The sequence below is a fragment of the Dufourea novaeangliae genome, unplaced genomic scaffold, assembly GCF_001272555.1.
Source record: "Dufourea novaeangliae isolate 0120121106 unplaced genomic scaffold, ASM127255v1 scaffold133, whole genome shotgun sequence".
Taxonomy (NCBI): Eukaryota; Metazoa; Arthropoda; class Insecta; order Hymenoptera; family Halictidae; genus Dufourea; species Dufourea novaeangliae.
In genome coordinates, this window is record NW_015374011.1 from 1,830,972 (window position 1) to 1,855,441 (window position 24,470).

General features: G+C 45.4%; 4 protein-coding genes across 4 annotated transcripts; 3 read left to right on the forward strand and 1 right to left on the reverse strand.

The window, feature by feature from the left end:
- The first annotated feature begins 490 nt into the window (after positions 1-490).
- Positions 491-3,885, forward strand: LOC107188598. The gene is made up of 5 exons (XM_015576915.1): positions 491-525; positions 1,520-1,656; positions 1,960-2,139; positions 2,218-2,325; positions 2,694-3,885. The coding sequence occupies exons 2-5, from the start codon at positions 1,543-1,545 to the stop codon at positions 2,766-2,768; spliced, it is 477 nt and encodes a 158-aa protein (XP_015432401.1). The 5' UTR covers positions 491-525; positions 1,520-1,542; the 3' UTR covers positions 2,769-3,885.
- Positions 3,886-4,883: 998 nt separating this feature from the next.
- Positions 4,884-5,689, forward strand: LOC107188587. The gene is made up of 4 exons (XM_015576898.1): positions 4,884-5,033; positions 5,130-5,312; positions 5,392-5,532; positions 5,612-5,689. The coding sequence occupies exons 1-4, from the start codon at positions 4,884-4,886 to the stop codon at positions 5,687-5,689; spliced, it is 552 nt and encodes a 183-aa protein (XP_015432384.1).
- Positions 5,690-6,205: 516 nt separating this feature from the next.
- Positions 6,206-8,499, forward strand: LOC107188537. Its single transcript, XM_015576839.1, has 3 exons — positions 6,206-6,330; positions 8,084-8,228; positions 8,317-8,499. The coding sequence occupies exons 1-3, from the start codon at positions 6,273-6,275 to the stop codon at positions 8,474-8,476; spliced, it is 363 nt and encodes a 120-aa protein (XP_015432325.1). The 5' UTR covers positions 6,206-6,272; the 3' UTR covers positions 8,477-8,499.
- Positions 8,500-9,067: 568 nt separating this feature from the next.
- Positions 9,068-24,213, reverse strand: LOC107188538 (CAD protein). Its single transcript, XM_015576840.1, is given in 28 exon segments — positions 9,068-9,133; positions 9,207-10,011; positions 10,095-10,299; positions 10,438-10,616; positions 10,702-10,772; positions 10,841-10,982; positions 11,050-11,266; positions 11,268-11,313; positions 11,388-11,802; positions 12,054-12,169; positions 12,330-12,501; positions 12,580-12,741; positions 12,831-12,995; positions 13,085-13,336; positions 13,423-13,671; positions 18,249-18,353; positions 18,442-18,593; positions 18,663-18,861; positions 18,931-19,357; positions 19,429-19,804; positions 19,874-20,426; positions 20,523-21,167; positions 21,249-21,482; positions 21,541-22,108; positions 22,234-22,550; positions 22,617-22,902; positions 23,062-23,200; positions 24,025-24,213. Coding segments are annotated over 27 exon segments (6,726 nt in total). The 5' UTR covers positions 24,161-24,213; the 3' UTR covers positions 9,068-9,133; positions 9,207-9,813.
- Positions 24,214-24,470: the final 257 nt, after the last annotated feature.

A 24,470-nucleotide genomic window follows, 5' to 3' on the forward strand; every position in this document is an offset into this window, starting at 1 on the left:
TGTACATTGTATTCTTTTCTGTACACATTACCATTAAAGTACACGATCATTTCTAACTTTATTAAAAGTTGTTTGTTTCGTTCGATTTGTTTCAGACCATTCTCATGATAATCCTCTCCGCGTATCCCCTCCTCCCATTGATAACCTTGATTTCTCAGAGTCCCTAAGGATACAGTAGCTTTCCTTGCAACAAGCAAAAATTTGGTCGTTTGTTGCAGTGAACGCTTAATTCTTTGTAGGAAGAAAATTAACGTCTACTAGATGAATATGCACATTACGCGATGTATTAGGTACAAGGTATATATGTTACGAAAACTTTACGGTATCAAATTTACCCCGCATTTGATGAAAGCCACCAGGTTCTCGATCGTTTTATTCGCGCAGACGTTCTTTGCTTAAAAAGTGTGGTCGCTTATGATATCACCAGTGACGTCGTTCATGGTAGCGCGTTGGTAACGCAGCGTGCACTTCAGTCAACTTCAGTCAATCGCAGACGCTCGCCGCGATACCAGCTACCTCATTAAGGTCAGTTCAAGTCTTGCGTATATACCGCCTACTTTTCCCAGTATTCCGTCCGATCGTAATATTATTATGTATCATGTATCACGGGTATACCATGAATGATTGTACTCGATACGCGAGATAATTCTTTCGCTGGATATTTTGCTTGATAAAATATTTCATCGTTAATTCTATTTGACACAACGAACGCAGCTGCGCAGATATCTCACGATGACAAATACTTTCATTAAGTATAATTCCACACACAGATAAAATCATTAATAATAAAAGGCTCGCGAGTAAGTATAAACAGATTACACGTTCGTATTACGAATGATTTTTTCGGTGGAAGCATCGTGTCGTAAGTGTAGGTGTTCTGTCATTTAAAAATAACCGGTGACGGCACGTGTTTATTCAATGATGCGCTAATTTGGGAATGTCCACGATACAGGAACGAGAAAAAGTGATTTTCTAGATCAGCGATCAATCGTAAAATTATGGGTTTTTTAAAGAAGTATTCAAATATAATCTGTTGTAAAGTGTTTACTTTATTACTTACTACCGGCGTACGCGCCGGTTAGTAGTAGAAAGCGGTTCCTGAACTCATGGGCGTGTTATCGATCGGCAGAAAGGTTTAGGGTTGTGCCGAAACAAATGGAACGAAAGCGAAAGCGTAGGCGAAAACGAAAGCGTGCAGCTGTTCTTTCACCCTCGTCGTACAATACCGTACTTGTACATATATGTATACGTAATCCTAATTTTACGAATTAATTTCGTTAAATTATCATTATATGTACATACATATGTTTCGAGTAAACGAAACGCGAGACAACATGCTATTTTTGCGTATCAAGAAAGGAAAGAGGACGGATGTTTGCGAAACACAAGAGACGTGACTCGAAATCTCGGCCTTGGCCCTCTTATGCTGTCCACGAAACTCTCATCCGCGCGCGCTGGAGTTGATGATGACGATTCAGACTGTGTTGATTCATGTGACCCCGCTACATTGAAATTTCAGAATCGGCAACGAAGGAACCGACAATGTCGCACTCGGTAACTATAAGAACGCAAACCGTGACGAACAACTCGACGGCAGTCATCATCAACACCGGCTACTTGAAAACGTGGACCGGTCTCATAAAGTTGCTGCAAGTGGTAAGCTTTCTATTGACTGACATTTAAGGTGGCTCACGCAAATTATTAATAATTATAAATTTACTTGAAAATTTAACAGAACATTCTTGAAATCTTCAACTTTCGATTGCTACCAAAAAATTGCAAAGCAAACGATAAAATTCTCGAAAAAGAAACTTTATAAAAATGCCTTTTCAACACGAGCCTTATGGAACTGTAGTCGATACTGAGAAGTTAATCATTTTTTATTCTGTTATAAAAAATGGCATTTTCAAACCTCAAAAAGGGAGGATTCGTAACTACATACTTGTATTTTTGTTTTAGGCGCTGGGAATCGTTTGTGTAACTATAATCGGTCAACGATTCACCGCGACCCAGTATCATGTCGCGGCTGAATTATTTTTCGCTCTAATAACGACAACATTTTTGATCGGTACATGTATTCTGATCCTAAGCTGTTTGGCTTCCCACTCGGCACCCACTATTATTGGGAAAACCATATACGTAAGTTTTAAACAAGTCTTTGACTAGTTCAAAGTGGTTATGATTCACCAGGTATTAACAATTGCATCTTCCCCGTAGGACCTTATGTATCACTCGATAGCGTTTGGACTGTATCTAGCCGCTTCGTTAACGTTTCTCGTGCATGTTTCCAATAACAGAGGAAGCGATATTTTATTGGCTGGAGCGGTAAGTTCAAAGACTACAGTGGTCCCCGCTTATTTGACGCAGTATTACCCCTATCAATTCCTGGAACTATTTCCATAGAGCTAGCGTCCACATTATCTGTGTCACAGATTGTAAAACAGCTGTTTCAACCTTTCTCTGAATTTCACTCGAACCCAATCTTTTCACTCTCGTCGCGACGTGCTTGGGAAGCAAGCGAATCCAAGAGAGATAACAACCCGTAATTCCTAAAACATCTATCTCCCTTGATAACTGTTGCAACGCGGACTTGAACCTGCGACAATTAAGCGGGGACTACTGTATTTGCTTTTTTTTCGAGAGCTGACCAAACTCTGTGCTCACAATGACGTATTAATTCATTCTTTGTCTAGATCTGCGGTCTGGTGAACGCGGCACTATATCTACTCAACACGATCATTGCCGTGCGTAATTACAGAGGAATTTGAAGACACAGTTCCGACGTTCACAAACAGTCTTCACACCTCTGTCTCCCTTTCAATCATACCCTCGTTTCATAGAATGTAAACCGTTCGATGTTTCAGCTACGGTTTGTACGATGTGGCAAGAAATTCTCAAAATCTCGCACAAGTACAAAAACAATTCATTATACTTCGACCGCGTGTAATCGTACGCAAAAACGCGAAACAATTTACGCTTAAGATTACGCTGCAAGAGACCGTAACTATGTATGTGTTCAAACGATAACAACGTGTACACATCTTAACGCGTTATCTACGTTGCGCCCATAAACTACTACACCTACGGACGGGCATTTGATACTTTATACAGGTTTTATTTTTTAATTATATTTATACACAGTATACCTATACGCGTATACGTATATATACACACACATACGCACAAGGTGTTCGGCTACTGGTATCAGAAACTTTAACGGGCGATTCTACGCGTCAGAATAAAACGAAAAACAAGAATGACGGAATTTTGTAACGCCGGCACATACACTGTCGTTGTGTAAGAAATAAACACTTTTACCTGATAGCTAAAAAACTGATGTGTAACACCTCCACTCGCGTCTGTCTCATAGAAACGCACACACGAATCATTACACGATATTAAACCCGGTTACTCGATCTATTCCATAAGAGAAACTACGGTACACACACGCGCAGAATAAATATTAAACAAAATAGCGTAAAATATACCAGAAATTACTATAATAAACAAATTTGAATTAATACTACAAAAGAATTCAAGGGTTACTTTACGTTGCCTAGATGTGTTCGCGTTCACGTCTACCACCGAACTAAAGAAACCGGTACTCGAATCCTCCGCAAAGGTCAGAAAAGTAACACAAAATATTTAAACAGCGAGGAGATATCGTACTACCTGGCCTTCGGTAGGGTCGCTAACGGTCGCGAAATGACCTGCAGATATTATGATTGGCAACAAAGGAAATGTACGTCACGTATATTCTGCTATAACTGAAAACTAAGGGCGTATTTTTCTCAGAGGACACGTGTACGCACTGTGACTGTTGTATGCAAATTAGCCTGGTTTCAGGCATTCCCAATCCCACTATTTGATTGTTAATATCTATGACACCAGTAGCTGACCATTCTATATATTTATTATACGTATACGCTATATTTATGATAAACAAGCTACTGGAATAAACAGTATTCTGTCCTACGTTAATCGAATGTTTATAAAACATGAACCTAATAATTGTACCGAATACGAGGGAAAGCTTCCTCACTTTTTATGCATGGCGATGATGAACCGACGATGTGATTGCTAGTCAAAAATATATTTGCGCGTTACATCCATCAAAAAGGCGGTTCCGTTTCGCACGGCCATTGACAGGACGCGAAGCCGCACGTAACCGCATATGCGGAATGAGTTTCAATAAAGCTGCACAAAGAGAGAGAAAGAAAGGACAGGATATTGCGGTGCGACGCGCAACGTGAGCAATTAAATTATGCACAGGAACGTACGGATATGGCGCACGTTTCACGACCTAACCCGAAATCGATGAGCATCCGATTAAATCCCTCTGTCAGGATCTACATTTTCCATCCTGCATCTGTTCTGAATCGTCACCGTTGATTTTTTTTTTGTTGTTTCCTGTGACAGTACAGCTGGCTGAATATATGTATATACATATGTACACGTATGTTCTGGCGCGGCACGTGCCCGAAATAGACGTCGGTATCCCTTGCGTCTGGTCCAACGCGTGGGGTGCAACGGCATTTTAACTTTCAGTATCAATTGCCAAGTCACCCTCAGTTTGCTGGAAAGCTCTCGCGAAGCCGGTTCGTTTGTCTCCGTGTTAAACAAGACTAGCCTCTTTCACCCTGCCATAGACACGAGGGCAATCTGTGTGCCGCAAGAACGAGACACAAATCTCGAATTAATCGCCGTTTAACCAATTAGGGCCGTCGAATCAATGATCCAGGCGTAGACGAGAAAGAGAGAGAGAGTTCAATGAACTTATCAATTGCGTCGATCCAAGGTTCGAAGGGTCACTTTCGCGAAATCGTTGACTAATCCATTGACAGTTACCATCCCAGAAGATAAGTCCCTTTGAAGGGGAGAAGATGGGCAGAAATGGAGCAGGACCGGTGATCAGAATGTCGTCTGGCACTCATGCCTCCGGAGGTGTAGAATGTTGCTTCTGCAGATGTTGCACGTGCATACACCTGGAGTTCCTGAAGACTATGCCTGGAATTTTAAAGCTATGCGAAACGGTACGTTTGGCGGTCTACAAAAACTGTTTTACGAAGTAACCCGCTAACGATGATGTCGACGATCGTGACCGTATGTGTGTGTGTGTGCATTTTCAGATAATCAGTGGCTTGATACAGAGTCTGCTAATTAATTACGGTTTGAGATACAGTACAACGATTGGCTCGGCTTTCGAAGGGGCTTTGACCACGTCTTCCGCTTGTTTCTTAACGTCGTCGGTGTTGCTCGCCTGCTACGTCGTGTCGGAAAAGTCTTACAAACTGATCAGATCGTCTCTCTTCGTATGTAGACCCGAACACGTTATAATCTTGATCGATGTTCATCCAACCCTCTTATTCATTCGCTCGTTAATCATTTCAGGAAATGATGTTCAATGCTTTAGCCTCGTTCCTGTACTTGAGCTCGGCCTCCTATTTGGCATTCTCCACGAAGGTGTTCCTCCTACCAGAATATTACATAAGACCAGGATTCGATGTTTATCCTGCGATGACAGCGGCTTACGTACGTATAACTTGCACCTCCAAGTTCCTCCTTTCGATCGTGCAATCACCTCTTTATAATTATTCTTGTATCTTCGCAGATGATGAGTGGCTTCGTTGGAGTGCTACACGGTGCAGACGCCTATTTTTCTTACGTGCATCACAGAAGTGCACGTTGAGCCAGGCCGATAATTTGGTTTACAAATTGTCGATCGGGTCGAAGGAAGAACCGAAACCGTACTCGTTCTTCATCTTCGACGTTCTTATTTTGATATTCATGTACAGTATTTCATATTTATTTCAGTAATAAAACACGCGAAAAACGTATACCGTATCGAGCGTATTATAGAATTTTGCGGAAGACTGTACGAAAAACCGTGCAGATCGTTTCAATGCGTACCAGGTTATACCTACCATACGTGGTTCCCGGACAGTGAATGGAAGTTACACGTCGGTCCTCACGGACTCTCCGATGGAGACCGTGAGGTTTCTCTTTCCTCTCTGCCCCGCCATTGCCTCTTCCCGCGATCCGTGAAGCGTAGCTGCCCTCTCTTTCTTCCACTTTCGGTTCTTGACTATATTCCTCCTTGTTCCGTGCGCTCGCTCGTTCGGTTTCCGTTGCTCTCGTAGAGGCCTCACCGAGCATATCGCATGACTCGAGGCATGTGGTCGACAGTTTACTTTGGGATCTCGAACCGGTCGATTCGCGGACGATTTTCGAGGCGTTCCTCGCGAGCAAGGTAAACTAACGAACACAGGAATATGGGCCTACGGATCAGAAGCGTCAACGGTAGTCTTGGACTCGCCTCGTCGATCGAAGGTAATTTTTCTTTGTCCAGTGATTTCTAATCGCGACATCTGTCGTGGAGCGATTCTTGACACAGGGGAATCGCCTGTGATGTATCGTTGCAACCCCCTTGCGCGTCCGTTGCCTCGGGAGTATTAGACGAAACTCAACAGGTGCGAACCGTGTCGTGCCTTCTTTCGCTTCCCGTCGTGTATATGTACTTGCATCGTTTCGCTGAAACCATCGATTGCGAGAACAGTTCGATTTCTCGCATTATTGCGGAACCAGGGGACAAAAAACGATATCGTTACTTTCTCTGGTACCTATGCGGTCGCAACTATACCATTTCACTTTTGCTACAAAGTTGGTCCGATTTGCGGGAAAGAATGGAGCGTGTTTCAGAGACGAGCTCCGATTAAAGTCACGTATTTGCAGTCGTATAACGGAACGAGCACGGTAAGGTAATTAAATTCCGGGAACCAGAGCATTGCTAATATTTGTTCGTGGCAAACAAAAGAAAATAATCACGGAACAGGAAACTCGGGACGTTGTCGGGTCAGTAGAAACACGAAAAGCAACTGATACAACAAGTGTGGTTGTAAAATATCCTTCTGTAATAACACTCTTATATCGATTGCTCGAGGTGACTGCCAATCGAAATACTTCGCGAGATACTCATTGTCTTAGACCCGTGGTGTCGGTTCACCCCGGATCGAACGCATCTCTTGGAAAAATACGGGAAATACTCAACGTTTACTCTTCGATAAACTGTCGTCGCTTTAGCAATGATTTAAGTATCGAACGTATTTATAGTTAGACAGCAATTGCTGAGGGAAAAAAGAATACGCACATGTACCTATGTGTATACCGATGATGAGATACCGACGTCGAATACGCCTCTCGTGTAGAATAACCGATTGTCGGAAATCGCGGGGCGTTGCACAGGGGAGTAGCCTTTCTCTGGAAAGACCATTTCAGGACAGAAAATGCATTTGGTTAGAAACTGGTGCAGCTACTTTTTTTATTCGATGGACGCTTTACTGTTCTACCAGAGCGTAAACCTTTAACACCGTCTCGTGTGACAAGCAGGCTCGTATGAACGTCAGATGAGCCTTCAGAGTTTCGAATGAAAGGCCAGTCGGGTTGTCTCGAGGAATTTTCTTGGACGTCCAGGCGCAACAGGTCCTTGGCGTTACGTCAGCCGCGCACGTTCTTCAGCAACGCACGTCTGGTGCAGCACAATGAGCGTTTTGTGATCGATCGATCTCTTTTGGCAGTAGTAACAGTCTTCTGGTGTTAACCGATTATTGATAAAATCCCTCTGAGATTCTAACGAGTTGGGGGATGGACGTTGGTTGAGAATGGTTCTGAAAGTATGCATTTTCGATTCTTCGCCCAATTGTTTCGTTCTTCGTAAAGATTCCAGGTGCTTTCTCTTCCTGTTCCGTCAACGCTGGCGTACGTGCCCCGAAGAACACTACTCTCATAGGTTCTTCGAAGAAGGGAAGTCGAGCGATGACGTCAATCGAACTCGAAGACCAAATTATTCGTGTTCACACTCATCATACCGATGACACGTCCACCGTGTCGAATCCATCCACGTCAGCGTTACTTTTTCGGACGCTTGCATCGCGGAAATGCAGTTCCGTGACATGGTTCGGTCGTCGACCGTATCGTGGTTTTACGTAACTGGAGCATTTATGAGGATGGAATTGTTTCGTTGTTGCGGCAACGATTATTTTGTAGTTTCTTTTTTCGCAGGTAATTAAAGTTACGATCGTTTCAGAGGAAGTGTCGTGGTCAACGACCGAATCACCATTTACTCCCGAAGAAGAAGACGCGATAGTGACGCTGGTTGTGGTCGTGATCGGTATCATCGTGGCCATAGTGGTACTCTTCTCGATGGGGATATTTATCGACTGCAAACACCAGTAAGCGTTTCGCTTGTCGGAAACTCGAATAGAAGAACCACAAAAAGATTTACGATCGATCGCGATCGTTTTGTTTTTTTTTTTCCAGGAAGAAGGATGCTTTGAAGAAGAAGAAGCTAAAATTGCGAATGCCACCGATATCTCGTGCAAAGAAAATAGGAAAAGACGACGTGAAATGTTTTGCCTCGGATATGTGTCCGAACGGTGCCAGCGATGCTGGATTTCAAACGAGGGATGTCATCGTTTGACGATCCTGTCTGTTTTTATCCTGGAATATCACACGAACTGGAGCCAAAGCACTGCCGGTTCTCATCGAACTTCGTCGAGGTGGAAGGAAGCAGACTTCGCCTAACACTAAAAGATTCCCAAATCTTTCGACCTAAGCTTCATCGTTGAATAGTTAGAACAAAGTGAGAAGAAAGCAAAATTTTGCAAACTGTACAAGTCTGTCCATCACGAAGAAGTTCTTCGAGCAGATATTAATGTTATTCCCCCGACTGTGATTTTATCTATCCTTTAATTATTTACGCGTAATTGAAATTTTTCGATCGCATCCGATTCGATTTCGTGATCCTGCGAAGAGTCCTCGTGGCTCGATGTCGATCTCGTGTTCTTCGGTCTGAATCTCAACGTTTGCTCAAACCGACAAGTATTGTTCGCTCGGAAATTATTTATTTAACGACACGAATTTCTGAACTAGATACGCGAACTGTGTGTACGTATACCTCGTGATTGTGATCCTGTGTGGAGATGCCGGGGGGAGGGGGGGTTGTATTCTAGAATATTGAACAATTTTAGCAAATTTCTCTTCGTCGCAGAAGTGTCAAAGTTTCAATGTCTAGTCATTTCTTCGGCACAGACCAGGAGAGATTATTCATTTCACGGAGGTTCGAGTCCCACAGGATCTGTAATATGTACGTTTATAATAAGTAAATCAATAAAATTATATTTTATTAATGGATAAACGATAGTTATTACAATTTTTCAAGAACCCTATTTATTTTCTGCAGTCCACAAGTGAATATATCAACAGAGTGGTGAAACTTGTAGGTAAGGTTGTGCATCACTTTAAATTGATAACGAGTCTTTAGAGTTCCGACAATATCTGGTCTGCGTCTTCGGCCTTGTAACGATTAGCTGCTGCTGGAATGTCGTTCTATCGGAGTAAGAATTTTATCGTGAATCATTCGATAGAGCGCGTCTAACGTTGATGGTCCGCGAATCTATATTGTTTGTAAAGATTGAAAAATATACTGATGTTAACGATAATTGTTATATCACTTCGTTTATCGGCACCTGTTCGAAGTAATTAAAAATTATACTATAACATTTAAACCTTCTCGCGTAGAAATAATGGCTTATAAAAATATATGATCCCGCGTGGAATGTTCTGTAAAAACGTGTTGCTGTAGTTTTTTACACACGGAGGGCAATGATGTTGCTTCATCTTCGTCCCTGAAAAATTTCACTTCTTTGTTTTTCCTTTGCTCGAATGCAAAAATATTGTACACGTGTCAGGGTCTAATTGAAGATACTATCGATCGTTCGGTCGTTATTTTTTGCATCGGAAATGTTGCGAATTCGATCACGAACGTCTAAGGACCATCTCCAGAAGAGCCATTCGAACGTAAACGCCGTTTTCAGCTTGCCGAAAGTAAGCGGCCCGTGGATCCGAATCGAAGTCCGGACTGATCTCGAAGACGCGCGGCAGAGGATGCATCACTATCATCTTTCTCTTAGCGCGAGACATTAATTGCGGCGTTATCACGAAATGCCCGCAAACCTGCAAAACCACGACGATTTTCTTCTCTATATCTTCAATTGTTATCGAGACAAACGAATGGAAATCGCGTTGGGAGCATTTACCTGTCGATATTCTTCCTGCGTGACGAAACGTTCCTTCTGAATACGCGTCATATAAAGCACGTCAGTGTCGGGAAGAGCGCCCTCCAGGGTGGAGAACTTTTCCTGGGGGATTCCACGTTCGGACACGTACTTCACCACATGGTCAGGCATGCCAAGGCCAGATGGGCAGACGTAGCGAAGTTCCACATTATATAGGGTCAACAACCTGCATCGTAAAGTGGTCACGCGTTCCAAAATTAACGATCGCGACGTAAACAGCATAAAGATATGGTCGATCAAGGATACGAGACAAGGTTATGGATCCGACAAATTGCCAGGCGGAACGGGAACATGTATAACTGACCTCGCGAGAGAATGCACCGTTCTACCGTGCTTCAAGTCGCCGACCATTGTGATCGTGAGCCCGTTCACCGTACCGATCTCGTCTCGTATCGTAAAGATATCGAGCAACGCTTGGGTTGGGTGTTCACCAACTCCGTCGCCGGCGTTTAGCATGGGTTTCCTACAGTGTTGTGCTGCTCTCTGAGCAAAAGGTGAGGAACGATAAGCGTGTTTCTTATCTTTTAAAGTTCGGTATTTGAGTAAACTCGATAGGATTAACGCTCACCGAAACTGCGCCTGGTTCGGGATGTCGAAGAACTACCACGTCCGCGTAACCGGCCATCACTGCGACAGAATCTAAAAATGCGCGATCGTTAGTCGATCGAATTCTTCCTGGCGTTAAATACAACACGAGAATTGCAAACCTTCTAGAGTCTCTCCTTTTTTTACCGATGACGTGGATCCATCCATATATATCACCCGACCACCAAGACGTTCCATAGCCGCCGCGAAACTGCAGGAAGTTCTTGTACTAACTTCGTAGAATATCGAGGCCATCAGTTTTCCCTGTTCGAAAAGAAGGCGATGGTCATATTCAATCGCAACGTTAAAATGTCCAGAGTGTTTCTCTTACTCGTAGAATATGATCCAAGGGCCGATCTTTTCTGACAGCACCACGAAGGAATTCCGCGATGTGAAAGAGGTCCTTCAAGATCTCTTTGTTGAATATGTCCACGGACAGAATATTGTGTCCGATCAAACTGTGGCTGGTGTGGACGGGTGGTATCGGGGCGACGGGAGTCACGAAGAGATTAGGATTGCTGTCGCTCTTGTACTTTATCGCGGTACTGATCATTCGACTTCTGCGACGCTGGTTGCAATAGATGCGCGTATGAGTCTACAAGTAGTTGAAAACGCGTCGATTACGACGGATATCGTTACGGTGTAACGCGACACGAAATATTTGCCTACCATTTTGTTCCTCCTCCGACATGTCCGCGATCCGATCGGAGTAATTGTTATATTTCTCGTGATTCGGTGACAGCATACCGTCGAGTGCCGAGTTCGGTCGACTGGAAACTTCGATTACCGGCGCAATGATCGGAATTTGATGTTTCATTTTCGCTTGAAGTTCCCTGACATCCTGCCCGAAGCCAGGTGGCACCAAGATTTGCCCTTCGACGTAAGCGACTTCTCCCCTGAGAACCACTCTGTGAACGGATCCACGAACTTTCATACCGATGAACGGAGTCCATTTCGATTTACTGAAAGGCATTGCCTCCGGGATAACCCACTCGTCGTCGAGATCGACTTCGATATATGTGTTCGGCTGATCCGGTATATTGAAAATCTTTTTTGGATTCTTATACAGCTTGTCCACTATATCCTGCAAAGAGACGGGATTTATTCCTTGAGCTTACAATCGCAATTGAAAATGAAGGAAAGAATTTTCTTTTGGTGCGAGAACAATAAATTTTTCAACAATATCGTGAATACTGTCAGTGACGTATCGATGACGTCATATCACGCGACGAAGAGATATCAAAATCCTATTATGATATATGTATGAAATCGAAAAAGATGCGTGTCATCAAAATCATTGCTCGTTCGAGCGAGTAAATGCTCCAACTAAAATACCTCTATCGTTAATTTTCCCTCGTGAACGGCTGTGAGCAAAAGTGGAAGCATGGTCTCGAGGCCAGGAAATCCGGGGGGTGGTTTCTCGCTGGATTTCTCTTGTACCGTGTGCGGTGCTTAAACGTAGAAATTCTCTTTTAGTAGACTTTTTTCCCATGTAAAAAATCTACTAAAAAAACTGAATCCAATGTACAAAAACTACTCTTTAGTAGTTTTTGTACATGTGATTCAGATCATGATAGTAACTGTGATAGAAGTGAATAGATGAAAATTTACCGTGATCTGTCGCGAAGCAATCGATCACATCCAAATTTTCCCAGAGGGCTTGCTGATCCTCCTTGGTTCCCAAGATCGGTCTCACTTGACCACGTCCATGACCAATACGTTCTAAATCATCCTCGCAGAGGAATAAATGATGGGGACAAACCTCGCAGGTAACCGCCATTCCCTGAAACGAACGCAGGCAACGTCAGGCTCATCCGACGCACGACTTCACAAACATTTATTTCCGTAATAGTGTGCACACCTTAATTTTAGCGGCGCGGATGATTTGAATCTCTTCCTTCCGAGCTACATGACACACGTGGATAGGACGGTTATGCAGATCAGCCAGCAGGAGAACCGCGGCTGTCGTTTGGCCCTCGGCGTGTACGCAAAGAGGATACTTCTTTGGCCAGCTTTGGAAGTGCTGTGACAAATTCAAATCTCCGTTTCGATCACCTCCGTCGGTTCATCGAATTATATAAATTTTGTACTGTTCTCCACGAAAACGCTTACCTTGATCCATACGGTAAGATCTTTCAGTCGAAGTGTCGTAAATGTCTCATTCAGGTACATTTTCAGGCCCGCTGCGAGCGGTGCCAATTCCGGCGTTACACTGTAATTTTCGGACGAAGCGCCGACGAAGAGCGCGTAGTCGCATCTAGCATTGCTCGAGGCTCGCTGAAACGCGTCGTGAAACGAGAAAAAAATTTGCAAAATCCGATCGTTCCGAAATACAACCTTGGAGTTTACGTTCTTCAGGCCCTCACCTCTTTGGCTAAAACGAACGATTGATGATCGACGATCGCTGGATTCGTGTTGGGCATCGTGAAAATCATCGTGACACCGCCGGCGAGCGCGGCAGCGGTGCAGGAAGCGAAATCCTCCTTGTAAATCGCGCCAGGATCGCGCGAGTGCACGTGAACGTCGATAAAACCAGGAAGCTTGATCATTCTTCTCGAAGACGCGCAGTCTGTGTGGGTCTTCATACGAGGCGCTCGGCCTCTGAGCATTCTCATGGCCTACATAATCGAAAACGCCCGTCGTTACTATGTAATAAATTTTTCTTTTAGTAACAATACGGATGGAATTCCACGCGATTACTCACTTCGACGAGTAGTTTCACGCATTTAACGTCTGTGATTAAGGGAACGGAATAATCGACCGCTAATCTTCTCGTACGATATCCGTGTGTCATGAAGTTCGAAACCCGTCGTACGCCACCGTTCCTCATCGGTAAATTGATTATGAGATCGAATTGTTTCTTCGAGAGGAAATCGGCCAGGTGACGAAGTTCGCTCGGACTCGAATTTTCGTTCACGGCGATATTCTCGAACGTCCATTGTACCGGTTCAACCTGCAATTAAATCATCCTTCCGCTTAGTCTAATTTTCCCCGAGTTATTTCGTGTTAATTATTGTCTCCCGTGAAGCGATCGGATCATCGTTATAATCTCAGAAGTTTATCGCCTCTACTCGCATAAACTGTACATGTGGTTTCTGTACAGAATGCTCGATGATATCGATCTCCGAAGGCCTACATTGTATCAATGTGTCTGCGTTAGAAAAGATAAGCACGTTAGATGATAAAACGAATCACTGAAGTATGGGTTCGAATAATGAACTATGTCCATTTGTATTATCTAGTACAGCACATTCCTTTGTAATTAATCCGCGATTTTATCATATGTTTGGACAGATTTCAGAAACATTGCAACTGGACGAACGCATGGTAGATACGTAGGAATAGGAAATTACAATATTAGTAGAAAAGTTGAATACGAAAATATGTTATGGTTCTCGAGATTGAAATCCCCTAACAGGATTATTACATTGAGCATGCATATCGAGTGCCAGTAAAATGTATTTGTCATGTCCGGTTTATTTGTCGATAGCCAATAGCGACGCACCGATTAATCCGTTCTACGTTGTAGTTTGATAACGAGATATGTAGGTATTTATCGGTGACGGTACCCTACGACTGGATTACTGTATCATCGATGAGCGTCGAGTACGTGTTGCCTCGTAGATAGACCCGTCATGTTCGCGGACGTTGATTTCTTCTCGAACGGACCGAAGCAACGTGTTCAACTTTAACGAAGTCGCATTTGAGGAGACATATTTTTCGGTGAACGTTTGTGTACGTGAAATGGGAAATTCCAAGTCGAGAAACAGAAGTGGATCGCGCGGAAAAGTGAGCGGAAAAACGATCGACAATTCTTCGAGCCAGGAGGATGATTACGAGGACATAGAGCTGCGTTTGCTCAGAAGAATGATACAGACAAGCCCGGACCGTTTCGTGCTAAACAATCTGATGATGTGCGTCCAGTTTTTCAAGAATTACGAGGAGTAAGATAAAATTCCATTTAAATCGAATATTTCACCGCTTCGATTTCTCACAGATACCAGTAGCGTTCCAATATATTTCGTAATCTAATCTGCCTCCGTAAAATCACTTCTTGTGACACGACCAACAGGAATATCGTTTTGAACGGGTTCGATTTTCAGGGATATCGAGCACGTGAAAGGAACGTTGGTGTCGTCGGCCGAAGCTGAACTGAACAAGCATTTGCCGCAGCAGAAGCACGTTCTGTTACCGGATGTTCTCCAGGAGCACATCGCCAGAAATGTCGGTTTCACGTCGACCACACAAATCTCTCGACCGACCATCGAGCCGCTCCAGCCTGTACGTATTTACACAGTCCACGATAACATTGATATCACGGAGCCGAACTATTTGTCCCACTACAGCAGCATGAACAATTCAGACATCTACAATATACTACTGAAAACGACGGAACACGAAGGTAAAAGCCGGTAAATGGGACACGTTGAACCGTAAAAATTTACCCACGGTCATTACAGCGAATTATTCTGCTCTTTTTCGTCAGGATTCGTTCAGCTGCAACTAATCGACAATTTGGATGTATCGAAGGACGGAACGATAGAAGAGGACGTGGATCTGTCGTCGATAGCGGAAGACAACGACCAATTGTACAGCGACGGTGACAGTGTTTATTCCTTGAAACCACGCTCGAACTTGATATTACCAAGAAGATCCAGGCAAGGGATGCTCAAGGGATCAAAGTACGGATACGCGACATCGTTGCCGAACCTGCTCGCCGAGGAGGAGATTCTGTACGAGGATCGACGAGTGCTCAGTCGGTCTAATCGTAACATTCAGGACGAAACCGATTACGAGAACGATTCCTCCGTTAAGACAGAAAAGACGAACCGAAGCAAAAGAACGTCGTACAAGACAGAGCTGTTGAACGGGGAGCATTGTCGATGCGAGAAGTATTCCACGCAAACCAAAATCCATGGGTCTGCTAATGAAAGTCGTACCAGTAGTATCAGTTCCGGATATCGGTCCGATAATTATACGATAGACAGCGATAGCAGTTTGTACCCCACCCAGAATGATAAGCACGGGCAAACTTCGATTTACGAACTCAGGGACGAATGTTGCATAAGGAACGATCAATTACCGAATCGTTGTTTCAAACGAGTCACTTACACCTCCGAGGGAAAGCTGTACGATCCACGGGAGGAGAGGAAACAGCCGTTGAATAGCAAACAGCGAAGGATCAAGCAGGCCCTGATACGACACAATTACGATCTGTTTTACGCGAGCAGCACCGAGTTCATGAGACATTTCGTAAATGTTTTCCTGCATCGGTTGGCCGATTGTTTCGGCTTCGATCGGGAATCGATAGAGGACGCGAAACGCGAGGGATGCGTTCTCTATTGCGACAAGATCACGGTCTCCAACGCGCTCAGGCATAGTCGAGTCGAACAGTACGAGATCATACCAGCTGTGTGGTTGGAATGGCCTAGTTGCGGCCAGGAATGGCTGGACCGATCGCGAAGCACCTGGCCCGATTACACCGACGTCGAGAAGATCAAGGCATCCGGATGTTACGTCGTCCCGGAGGGTTTTGTACCGAGACGGGAGACCAGCAACAATCTCAATGAAGATCTAGAGTGGCAGCTCACGTTCCCGAACGCGGAACGATACCTCGAAACTTGCATGACTCACGCTCAAGTGCAAGTGTACCTGATCAGTTTGGTGGTACACAAGACCTTCATGAGGCCAGTGTACGATAGCTTCTTCGGCCTGACCATCGCTCACATCAGGCACAAACTGTTCTGGCTGATCGAGGAGAACGACAGGCCGTCCAAGTGGCCCGACAACCGAATGGGCGATTGCTTGTTGTCGTTTCTGAACTCCCTCTATTACTGCATCAGCCAAAACGAACCCACCCTCAGGGATTACTTCGTCCGCGGCAGAAATCTCTTTCAGCGTGTACCCTACGATCATTTGCTGCACACGCAGAAACAACTGAAACGCATCATCGAGAACCCGGTGATGTACGTTTTCCACGCGATGGAAAATATTCGACACAACGAGAACTTCTTTCCGCGTTTAGACTTCGAGACGCTGCTGAGAATATTAACGGCGGACACGTTGACGCTTATTAATCCGGCTGTGGTCCGCCACGTCTCGCGACCGTTGCCGCGATCGAGCGCAGAGATTTCCGGACAGGAGGAGAAATACGGTACGGGGGGATTCTGGGACGTCGTGAAGAATCAACGAAAGAAACATTCGACAACGATAGTTACCAACAAAACGCTGATCAACCCGCGTAAAGCTACGGATTCTATCATTGAAATTTCGGTAGGTTACTTACTGATAAGCTTCTTTTATCTTTTCAATCGAACCCCAGCGTACAACGCGTATCACTCACAACTTTTAATCCTTCTCGCGGTACAGACATACATATTTAATACGAATGGAATTATCGATTTATCGTACGAACATAGGATGCGTTTTATTCGTTGATGAAATCACCTTGCTTCCTTCTCTCCCTTTCTCAATCCCCCTGTTCTAATCTTATCTACGATAGTCTAGTAGTTCCACGTTATATTTTTAGACACGTTGTGCCGAGCTGGACGGCCCAAGGTTGTGCGCTCTACTAGATTTCTTCATACGACATTTTATCAAAATGGCCGATCGGTGTAATCAGTACAGAGCTATTCAACAGAAAACAACCTACCTGGACCAGGCAGACCGACTGTCGATCCTCCTTTTCGAGCATCAGAGATACAAACAGGATGCCAGAGCCTACCGCGACAAGATCAAAGTGCTCAGGAAACGGAACGCCGGCTCGAGGCCTCAAGAGGACCCACCGGAAACACCAAGGAGAAACCCGGAAGCAGCCATATTTGTGGCGCCATTGAAGCATCGTTTCGCGCGAGAATCCTTCGAGCATGGTACAACTGTGCCAGAGACGGAGGATGAACAGTCGAGAAAAGCTTCCGAACAAAGTGTTTCCAGCATTCGGAATACCACTAAAGTCATAATCCACGAAGGACAGTACAAAGAACCGGAGGCACAGGAGCTAAGCATTCCAAAAAATCGGACAACGCCGGCTTCACCGGCAAGGGAAACAACCAAATCTCGTAAAGTCGTGATGCTTCTCGAACCCTCCGAAACTAAAACGAACGAATCAACGAACATTTAAGCACGTATCGAATGAAAGATTTGTCAATTGCTAGTGTGCGTGTGTGTGTGTGTGTGTGTGTGAGAGAGAGAGAGGGAGAGAGAACTAAGAACCGAGCAGCGGAATGTATCGGCTGTTCCAACGTTTTCGATCATCCGACAATAAACTTGAATACTACGAACACTAACATGGTAATTTAATACCGTTTAATGTTAGTTATACTCGAAGAAGACTGAACCGTGTTTATTATTCCGAGAACCTGTGAACTGCGTCAATTCGACACAATAAAAAGGCAATTAAACTGTAGTAAATAAATAAACGATATTTTCAATTGTAACATTCGCTTGTAACCCGCCCCCTATGTAAATAAATAAGTACACTTTACGTTTGTTCGAGAGCATTTGATTCCTAAAAATTTCCTCCTCACTCACCTCGACTCCATGTTCGGTGTAAAAATCCGCGGTTCCCATGCTGGCGCACAATTTGTATCCCATCTTATGAAGAGTGCAAATAGATGGTAACAACTCCATTTTATGCTGCAACACAATAGGTATGCACGTATAGTCCAAAACTTCGGTCGTTAGTTTTTTCTAAAGTTTTCAAGTGGGTGCACGATAATACTACCTTGAAACTTCCGACAGATAGTAAGATTCCCTTTTGCGGTATATGAAAGCCGGTGCTCATCATTCCTTTCAGATAAGCCTCGTATCGGTTGTCCCCGAAACAAGCGACTTCACCGGTGGAGACCATCTCCACTCCCAACATCACGTCGGCGCCTATTCGTATAAATTGCTTTGTAATAAATATTACATTTTCAAGCTAGATATTATCGAGTGTCATCTTACCGGCAAGCCGCGAGAAAGAGAACTGCGGTACTTTGACGCCGACTTTGCCGCATCCGGCGAAAACGTCGACAGGATCGACGGGTTCCCCGATTATCAGTCGAGTGGCCATAGCAACGAAATCGTGATCCAGCGTCTTTGATACGAAAGGAAAGGACCTCGACACTCTGACGTTGCATTCGATCACCTTTAGCTCGTTGTCCTGTCGAGAAACGAAATCTTTAGACGACTGTATCTCGTTATTTTTTCATCTCGCGTAACAACCGATTACCTTGGCGATCAGTTGCATGTTGAAGGGTCCAGTTACACCTAGAGACGCGGCCACGGCCTTTGATATCACTTTGATTTTCGTCAATGTTTCGTCGTTAATGTCCTGGGGCGGCGTGACCAACGTAGCGTCTCCTGAATGAACACCCGCGTTCTCCACGTGCTCCGACACGGCCATGCAAAGAATAACCCCGTCATACGCAACGGCGTCCACGTCTATTTCTTTAGCTTCGAGAATGAATTTCGAGATGACCACCGGATGCTCTTTGTTCACCTCGCTGGCGCTCTTTAAATACGACTCGAGATCCTGGTCCGAGTGCGCCACGTTCATAGCAGCTCCACTCAATACGTAAGAAGGCCGTACCAAGCAGGGATAACCGACTTCGTCGCAGAACTCGATGGCAGATTTCAAATTGGTCAGTTCCTTCCATCTAAACCGTGAGAGATATTCGATAAGCGTTAGACGCGTTGGAAGCTTACACCCCTGTCACAGGTTCGTTACCTGGGCTGCGAAATACCAATGCCATCCAGCATCCGAGAAAATTTGAACCGATTCTCGGCACCGTCCACGGATTCTGGCGAGGTCCCGAGAATTCTCGCTTGCTGCCTATGAAGATCCATCGCGATATTGTTCGGTAGCTGGCCACCCATCGACAATATGATACCCTCTGGACATTCGTGGTCGTAGATATCCATCACGACTTCGAACGATATCTCCTCGAAGTATAGTCGATCGCTCATGTCGTAGTCGGTGCTGACTGTTTCCGGATTATAATTGACCATGATCGTTTTCCTGCCTAAATTACGTAATTCACGTAGACAACTAACCGCGCACCAATCGAATTCCACGGAGCTTCCGATTCGATACACCCCGGAACCTGTGAAATACGAACATGTAACGTGTACGTGTGAACCGATTCGTCGCGAAAAGAGAATCATTTACGTACCGATGACCATCGTGTAACCGCCAGGAAATTCCATGTCGTGTACAGTACCGTTGTATGTCAAATAAAGATAATTCGTAGTGGCCGGCCACTCGGCGGCCACTGTGTCTATCTGCTTCACCATTGGGCGAATGTTGCTTTCCTGCCGTTGAATTCTTACGGCCAGTTCCGAGCTCTTCACCACCGCGGCGATTTGTTTGTCCGAGAATCCAATTTGTTTCGCGCGCAGCAGTACATCGTGCGACAATTTCGTGTGATCCACGTTCTCCAGGACGGAATAGTAGTCGATGATGTTTTTCATTTTGTGGAGAAACCATCGATCGATCTTGGTCAGCTCGTACAATCGATCGATCGTGTATCCAGCCTTTACGGAAGCAGCGAGAACGAACATTCTCTTGTCCGTTGGTTTTTCCAATTCCTCGGCGTTCGGAGCTTTCACGTATGGATCGAAACCGTTGATACTCTCGTCGACCATTCTCAGAGCTTTTTGAAAAGCCTCCTCGAATTTTCGTCCGATCGCCATCACCTCGCCCACGCTCTTCATCGAGCTACCGATCTGAAATCAACCACAATTCTCATTGCGTTGCGATTCCGATAGCTTGAACCAGGTCTGTGGACGCTAACTATCTATCAAGGTATGTCTACAAAGTACCTCTGTGCTGACTCGAAGAAATTTCCCGAGATCCCATCGTGGTATCTTGACGACACAATAGTCTAGACTGGGCTCGAAGCATGCCGTAGTCTTCCCTGTGACGGAGTTATGGATATCCGGTAGTCGAATACCCAATGCCAGTTTGGCTGCCACGTAAGCGAGCGGATAGCCGGTCGCTTTGCTCGCCAGAGCCGAACTTCGCGACAATCTCGCGTTCACTTCGATAATGTAATATTCTTCGGTGTTTGGATTCAACGCGTACTGGATATTACATTCGCCGACGATACCGAAACGTCTGATCACGTTTATCGCTGTGGTCCTAAGCATATTGTACTCTTTGTTGGACAATGTCTGACTGGGAGCGACGACGATCGATTCACCGGTATGGATCCCGAGAGGATCGACGTTCTCCATGTTACAGACCGTGATGCAATTGTCGTAAGCGTCACGGACCACCTCGTATTCGATTTCTTTCCAACCCTTCAACGATTTGTCGATTATCAGCTGGTTCGAGTGAGCGAGCGCTTGTTGCGCGAGAATCCTCAACTCTTCCTTCGAGTTCGCGAATCCGGAGCCCAAACCACCGAGAGAAAACGCGGCTCTGGCCATGACGGGATAGACCAGCTCTTCGGCAGCGTCCAACGCCTGTAAACGAAAAATTCAAAACTCGAAATGTTCGAAACTCGTAAAAAGGATCTAGACTACACCTAATATTGATTCCCTTACTTCCTGGATCGAATATACCGCGGCGCTTGGCGCGACCTTTTCACCGATCTCACCGATGCGATCGGCGAACATCTTTCTGTCCTCGGTTTCTATCACAGATTGTATAGGCGTCCCTAAAATTTTCACGTTATACTTCTCGAATACTCCGTTCTTTTCGAGCTCGACGCCGCAATTGAGAGCAGTTTGTCCCCCGAAGGTCAAGAGCACACCATCGGGACGCTCCGATCGTATCACCTGAAACAAGTGCCAGTTCGGAAAACCGTATCCCTTAATATCCGGGATATTTACCCACCTGTTCCACGTATTCCGGTATAATCGGCAAAAAGTACACTTTGTCCGCCATGCCTTTCGAGGTCTGTACGGTCGCGATATTGGGATTGATCAGAAGCGTTTGCACGCTTTCCTCCCGTAACGCTTTGATCGCTTGCGATCCAGAGTAATCGAATTCGCCGGCTTGGCCGATGCTCAGTCCACCCGATCCCAGGATTAGCACCTTTTTTGGACGGCTCGGGACGGTGGGGTTAACGTCGACGAAGCTCAACTTTCTATTCAATCTCTCCTTGATGGAAATCCGTGGTTTTCCAGCAGTCTCGTCTTTGACAGCCTCTAAAAACACGTCGAACAAACATTCCAGGTCTTCGGGGCCGGCTGTGTGTTCCGGATGGAACTGAACCGAGAAATAAGGTAACGATGAGTGCAAAACTCCCTCGTTGCTGTCGTCGTTCGCGTTCGTGAAGAGGGGTTCCCAATCGGCCGGCAATCGACCGGCGTCGACCGCGAATCCGTGGTTCTGCGAGGTCATGTAACAGCGTCCGGTCCCGTGATGCGTGACGGGCTGATTGTGGCCACGATTTCCGTAACTGTACACACACGAACGTATGGGGAAATTTAGTGTCGGAAGCAAAAGGACACGGCGACGACACGTTCGTGCATTCGACTATCTATTGGAGCGAAGCAACAAGTGGTGAGGGTAATCAGTACGTACTTCATCTTATACGTAACGCAACCGGCGGCGATGCAGAGTAACTGATGACCCAGACATATACCGAAAATCGGTTTCGTTGACCGTGCTTCGAGAACCGACCGAACACTTTTCACCGTGGTTTCGCACATGCTCGGATCGCCTGGTCCATTGCTGAGAAACAGACCGTCGTACTCGACCATGCTCAGATCGTGATTCCACGGAACGACGTCTACCCGAGCACCTCGTCCGATCAAGCATCTCAACTGATTGTACTTTAGGCCACAGTCGACCACGCACACACGAGGATGACCATTTGGATTGTACGTCTTTCTCTCGGGCTGAAATGTCACCGAAAGTTCCGTTCAGTTTTTGTAACGACTAGAAGAATCGCGGTATTACCACACCTGAACAACTTCCGCCACCAGGTTTCTCTTGTTTGGATCTGCTATCGGTGGAACCAGAGACGCTGGAGGATTCACAACTGGCGGATCGAAAAGAATTCGGCCTAATATCGTGCCCTTCTCGCGGATAACTTTTGTCAAGGCTCTGGTGTCCACTTCGTATATTCCAGGAACGTTCTGCTCCTTCATCCATTCGGAAAGAGTTTTCGTTTGTCGCCAATGACTCGGTGTCTCGCAAACCTCGCCGACCACCAGACCCGTGGCCCATATCCGATGAGATTCGAACCAGCTGTAAGAAGAAATTATGTCACCGATCCACGAGTATCGATTACGCGACTATGTGTAAATATTTTTATACGATTGCATTCTTTGTGAGACGACAGAAATACACATCCTCTATCTCTCCGAGAAAAGATCGTTGTTTTCTGTTTGCAATTCGAAGTCTTACTATGGGATTTTGTTTTCGTCGACCTCGTTTCCAAACACACCGTAATTTCCGATCAGCGGATACGTGAGCACTAGAATTTGCGCATGATAGGAAGGATCTGTAAGTGACTCCGGGTAACCCACCATACCGGTCTGAAACACTGTAAAAATACACAGTTGCTTCTGAAACTATACACACATGTTCTGTATATTACCATTGGACTCGATCTAAACAAGTTTCCGGAGTGAAATTTTGCTCGCATCCAGAATACGGCATGTATCTGTATTATTTCCGTGTAGATTACCAACGAAGGCGATTGATAGATCGAGCACGAGCAGAAACAAATATTGTTTCGCATGCTACAGGGAAAATGATTAACAGTTACCGACTAGACAGAGACAATCGAATCTTGTCGAGACTTAAAACAATTTCATTGGAGCGACGGGTGTGTCACCGGTAGTCGGCAGAAAGATAAAGCTGTAGAACGCGACGCGATGATACAGCAGACGTATAACGATCATATCTCGTATATAATTTATGGAACGGTGGGGACAAACGGAGCTGTCAATGACTCCGTTAAAGTGACCGCGGTTGTTAATAGAGTCACGGAACATTGTCGAGATTCGCTTGCTCGATCGATCATTTAATCGGCACGAATAATGGTATGGAAACCACGTGGTCGGTTGATCGCTCGAACAGACATCTACTATGTTAATCGCGTTGTGAACGTGTGTACATTTACATGGATGCTCACGCGGAAGCCATGAATCGTTACTCCCGTGTAACCGACTGAATCGGTGTGCTCGTCGAAAATCCATCGACGCACACCGTACCTATCAATCGTTCCAAAATCGAGGGTCAAGTTTAGAGAAACGGAGCAACGAGCTCGTAGAACTCGATCGTGGAAAAACCTGGACACGTGTGTTTGCTTAGCCGGCTGGTTGCGGCGTAGAGACGACGAACACGTGTTAAACGAAGACTCACCTATTTCACCGTCGACCGGCCTCTTCGCGCCGAATTGTCTTCCCGGGAAGACCGATCCATCCTCGAGCAAAAGGAACGCAGATTTTCCGGTATCGCAAACAGTCGCCGCCGCGTGCTCGTGCATTTTACCAACCATTGACCCCGAAATATACTACGATTCGTGCGCGCTCTCGACCCGGCAGACACTGCTAGTCCCGTGGGCCGAGAACACGCTTTATAATACATATACATCTAACAGGAGGGACGAGTATTCGGGTTTTGAGCGGTAGGGGTCTCGACAGGCAGGCAGCCTTTTCTTACAGGCCTGCGCGTAGCGGCGAGGAACACGGCTTCAGCCGATAGGCTTCAGCTTTACTCTCTCGTCTGCGCAGAATCGCTATACGCACGTCACGTGGAGAATACCGGTTCGATACATTGGCTCTTCCACGCACGGACACGCGGTATTT

What these genes read in the sequence shown, in the direction of transcription:
- LOC107188598 (XM_015576915.1), top strand. Translation starts at nt 1,543, where the DNA reads ATGTCGCACTCGGTAACTATAAGAACGCAAACCGTGACGAACAACTCG. An exon ending in TCATAAAGTTGCTGCAAGTG is followed by an intron (nt 1,657 to 1,959) that starts GTAAGCTTTCTA and finishes TTTTTGTTTTAG; the next exon opens with GCGCTGGGAATCGTTTGTGT. An exon ending in TTATTGGGAAAACCATATAC is followed by an intron (nt 2,140 to 2,217) that starts GTAAGTTTTAAA and finishes TCTTCCCCGTAG; the next exon opens with GACCTTATGTATCACTCGAT.
- LOC107188587 (XM_015576898.1), top strand. Translation starts at nt 4,884, where the DNA reads ATGGGCAGAAATGGAGCAGGACCGGTGATCAGAATGTCGTCTGGCACT. An exon ending in TTTTAAAGCTATGCGAAACG is followed by an intron (nt 5,034 to 5,129) that starts GTACGTTTGGCG and finishes GTGCATTTTCAG; the next exon opens with ATAATCAGTGGCTTGATACA. An exon ending in CTGCGATGACAGCGGCTTAC is followed by an intron (nt 5,533 to 5,611) that starts GTACGTATAACT and finishes GTATCTTCGCAG; the next exon opens with ATGATGAGTGGCTTCGTTGG.
- LOC107188537 (XM_015576839.1), top strand. Translation starts at nt 6,273, where the DNA reads ATGGGCCTACGGATCAGAAGCGTCAACGGTAGTCTTGGACTCGCCTCG. An exon ending in ACTCGCCTCGTCGATCGAAG is followed by an intron (nt 6,331 to 8,083) that starts GTAATTTTTCTT and finishes CGATCGTTTCAG; the next exon opens with AGGAAGTGTCGTGGTCAACG. An exon ending in TTTATCGACTGCAAACACCA is followed by an intron (nt 8,229 to 8,316) that starts GTAAGCGTTTCG and finishes TTTTTTTTCCAG; the next exon opens with GAAGAAGGATGCTTTGAAGA.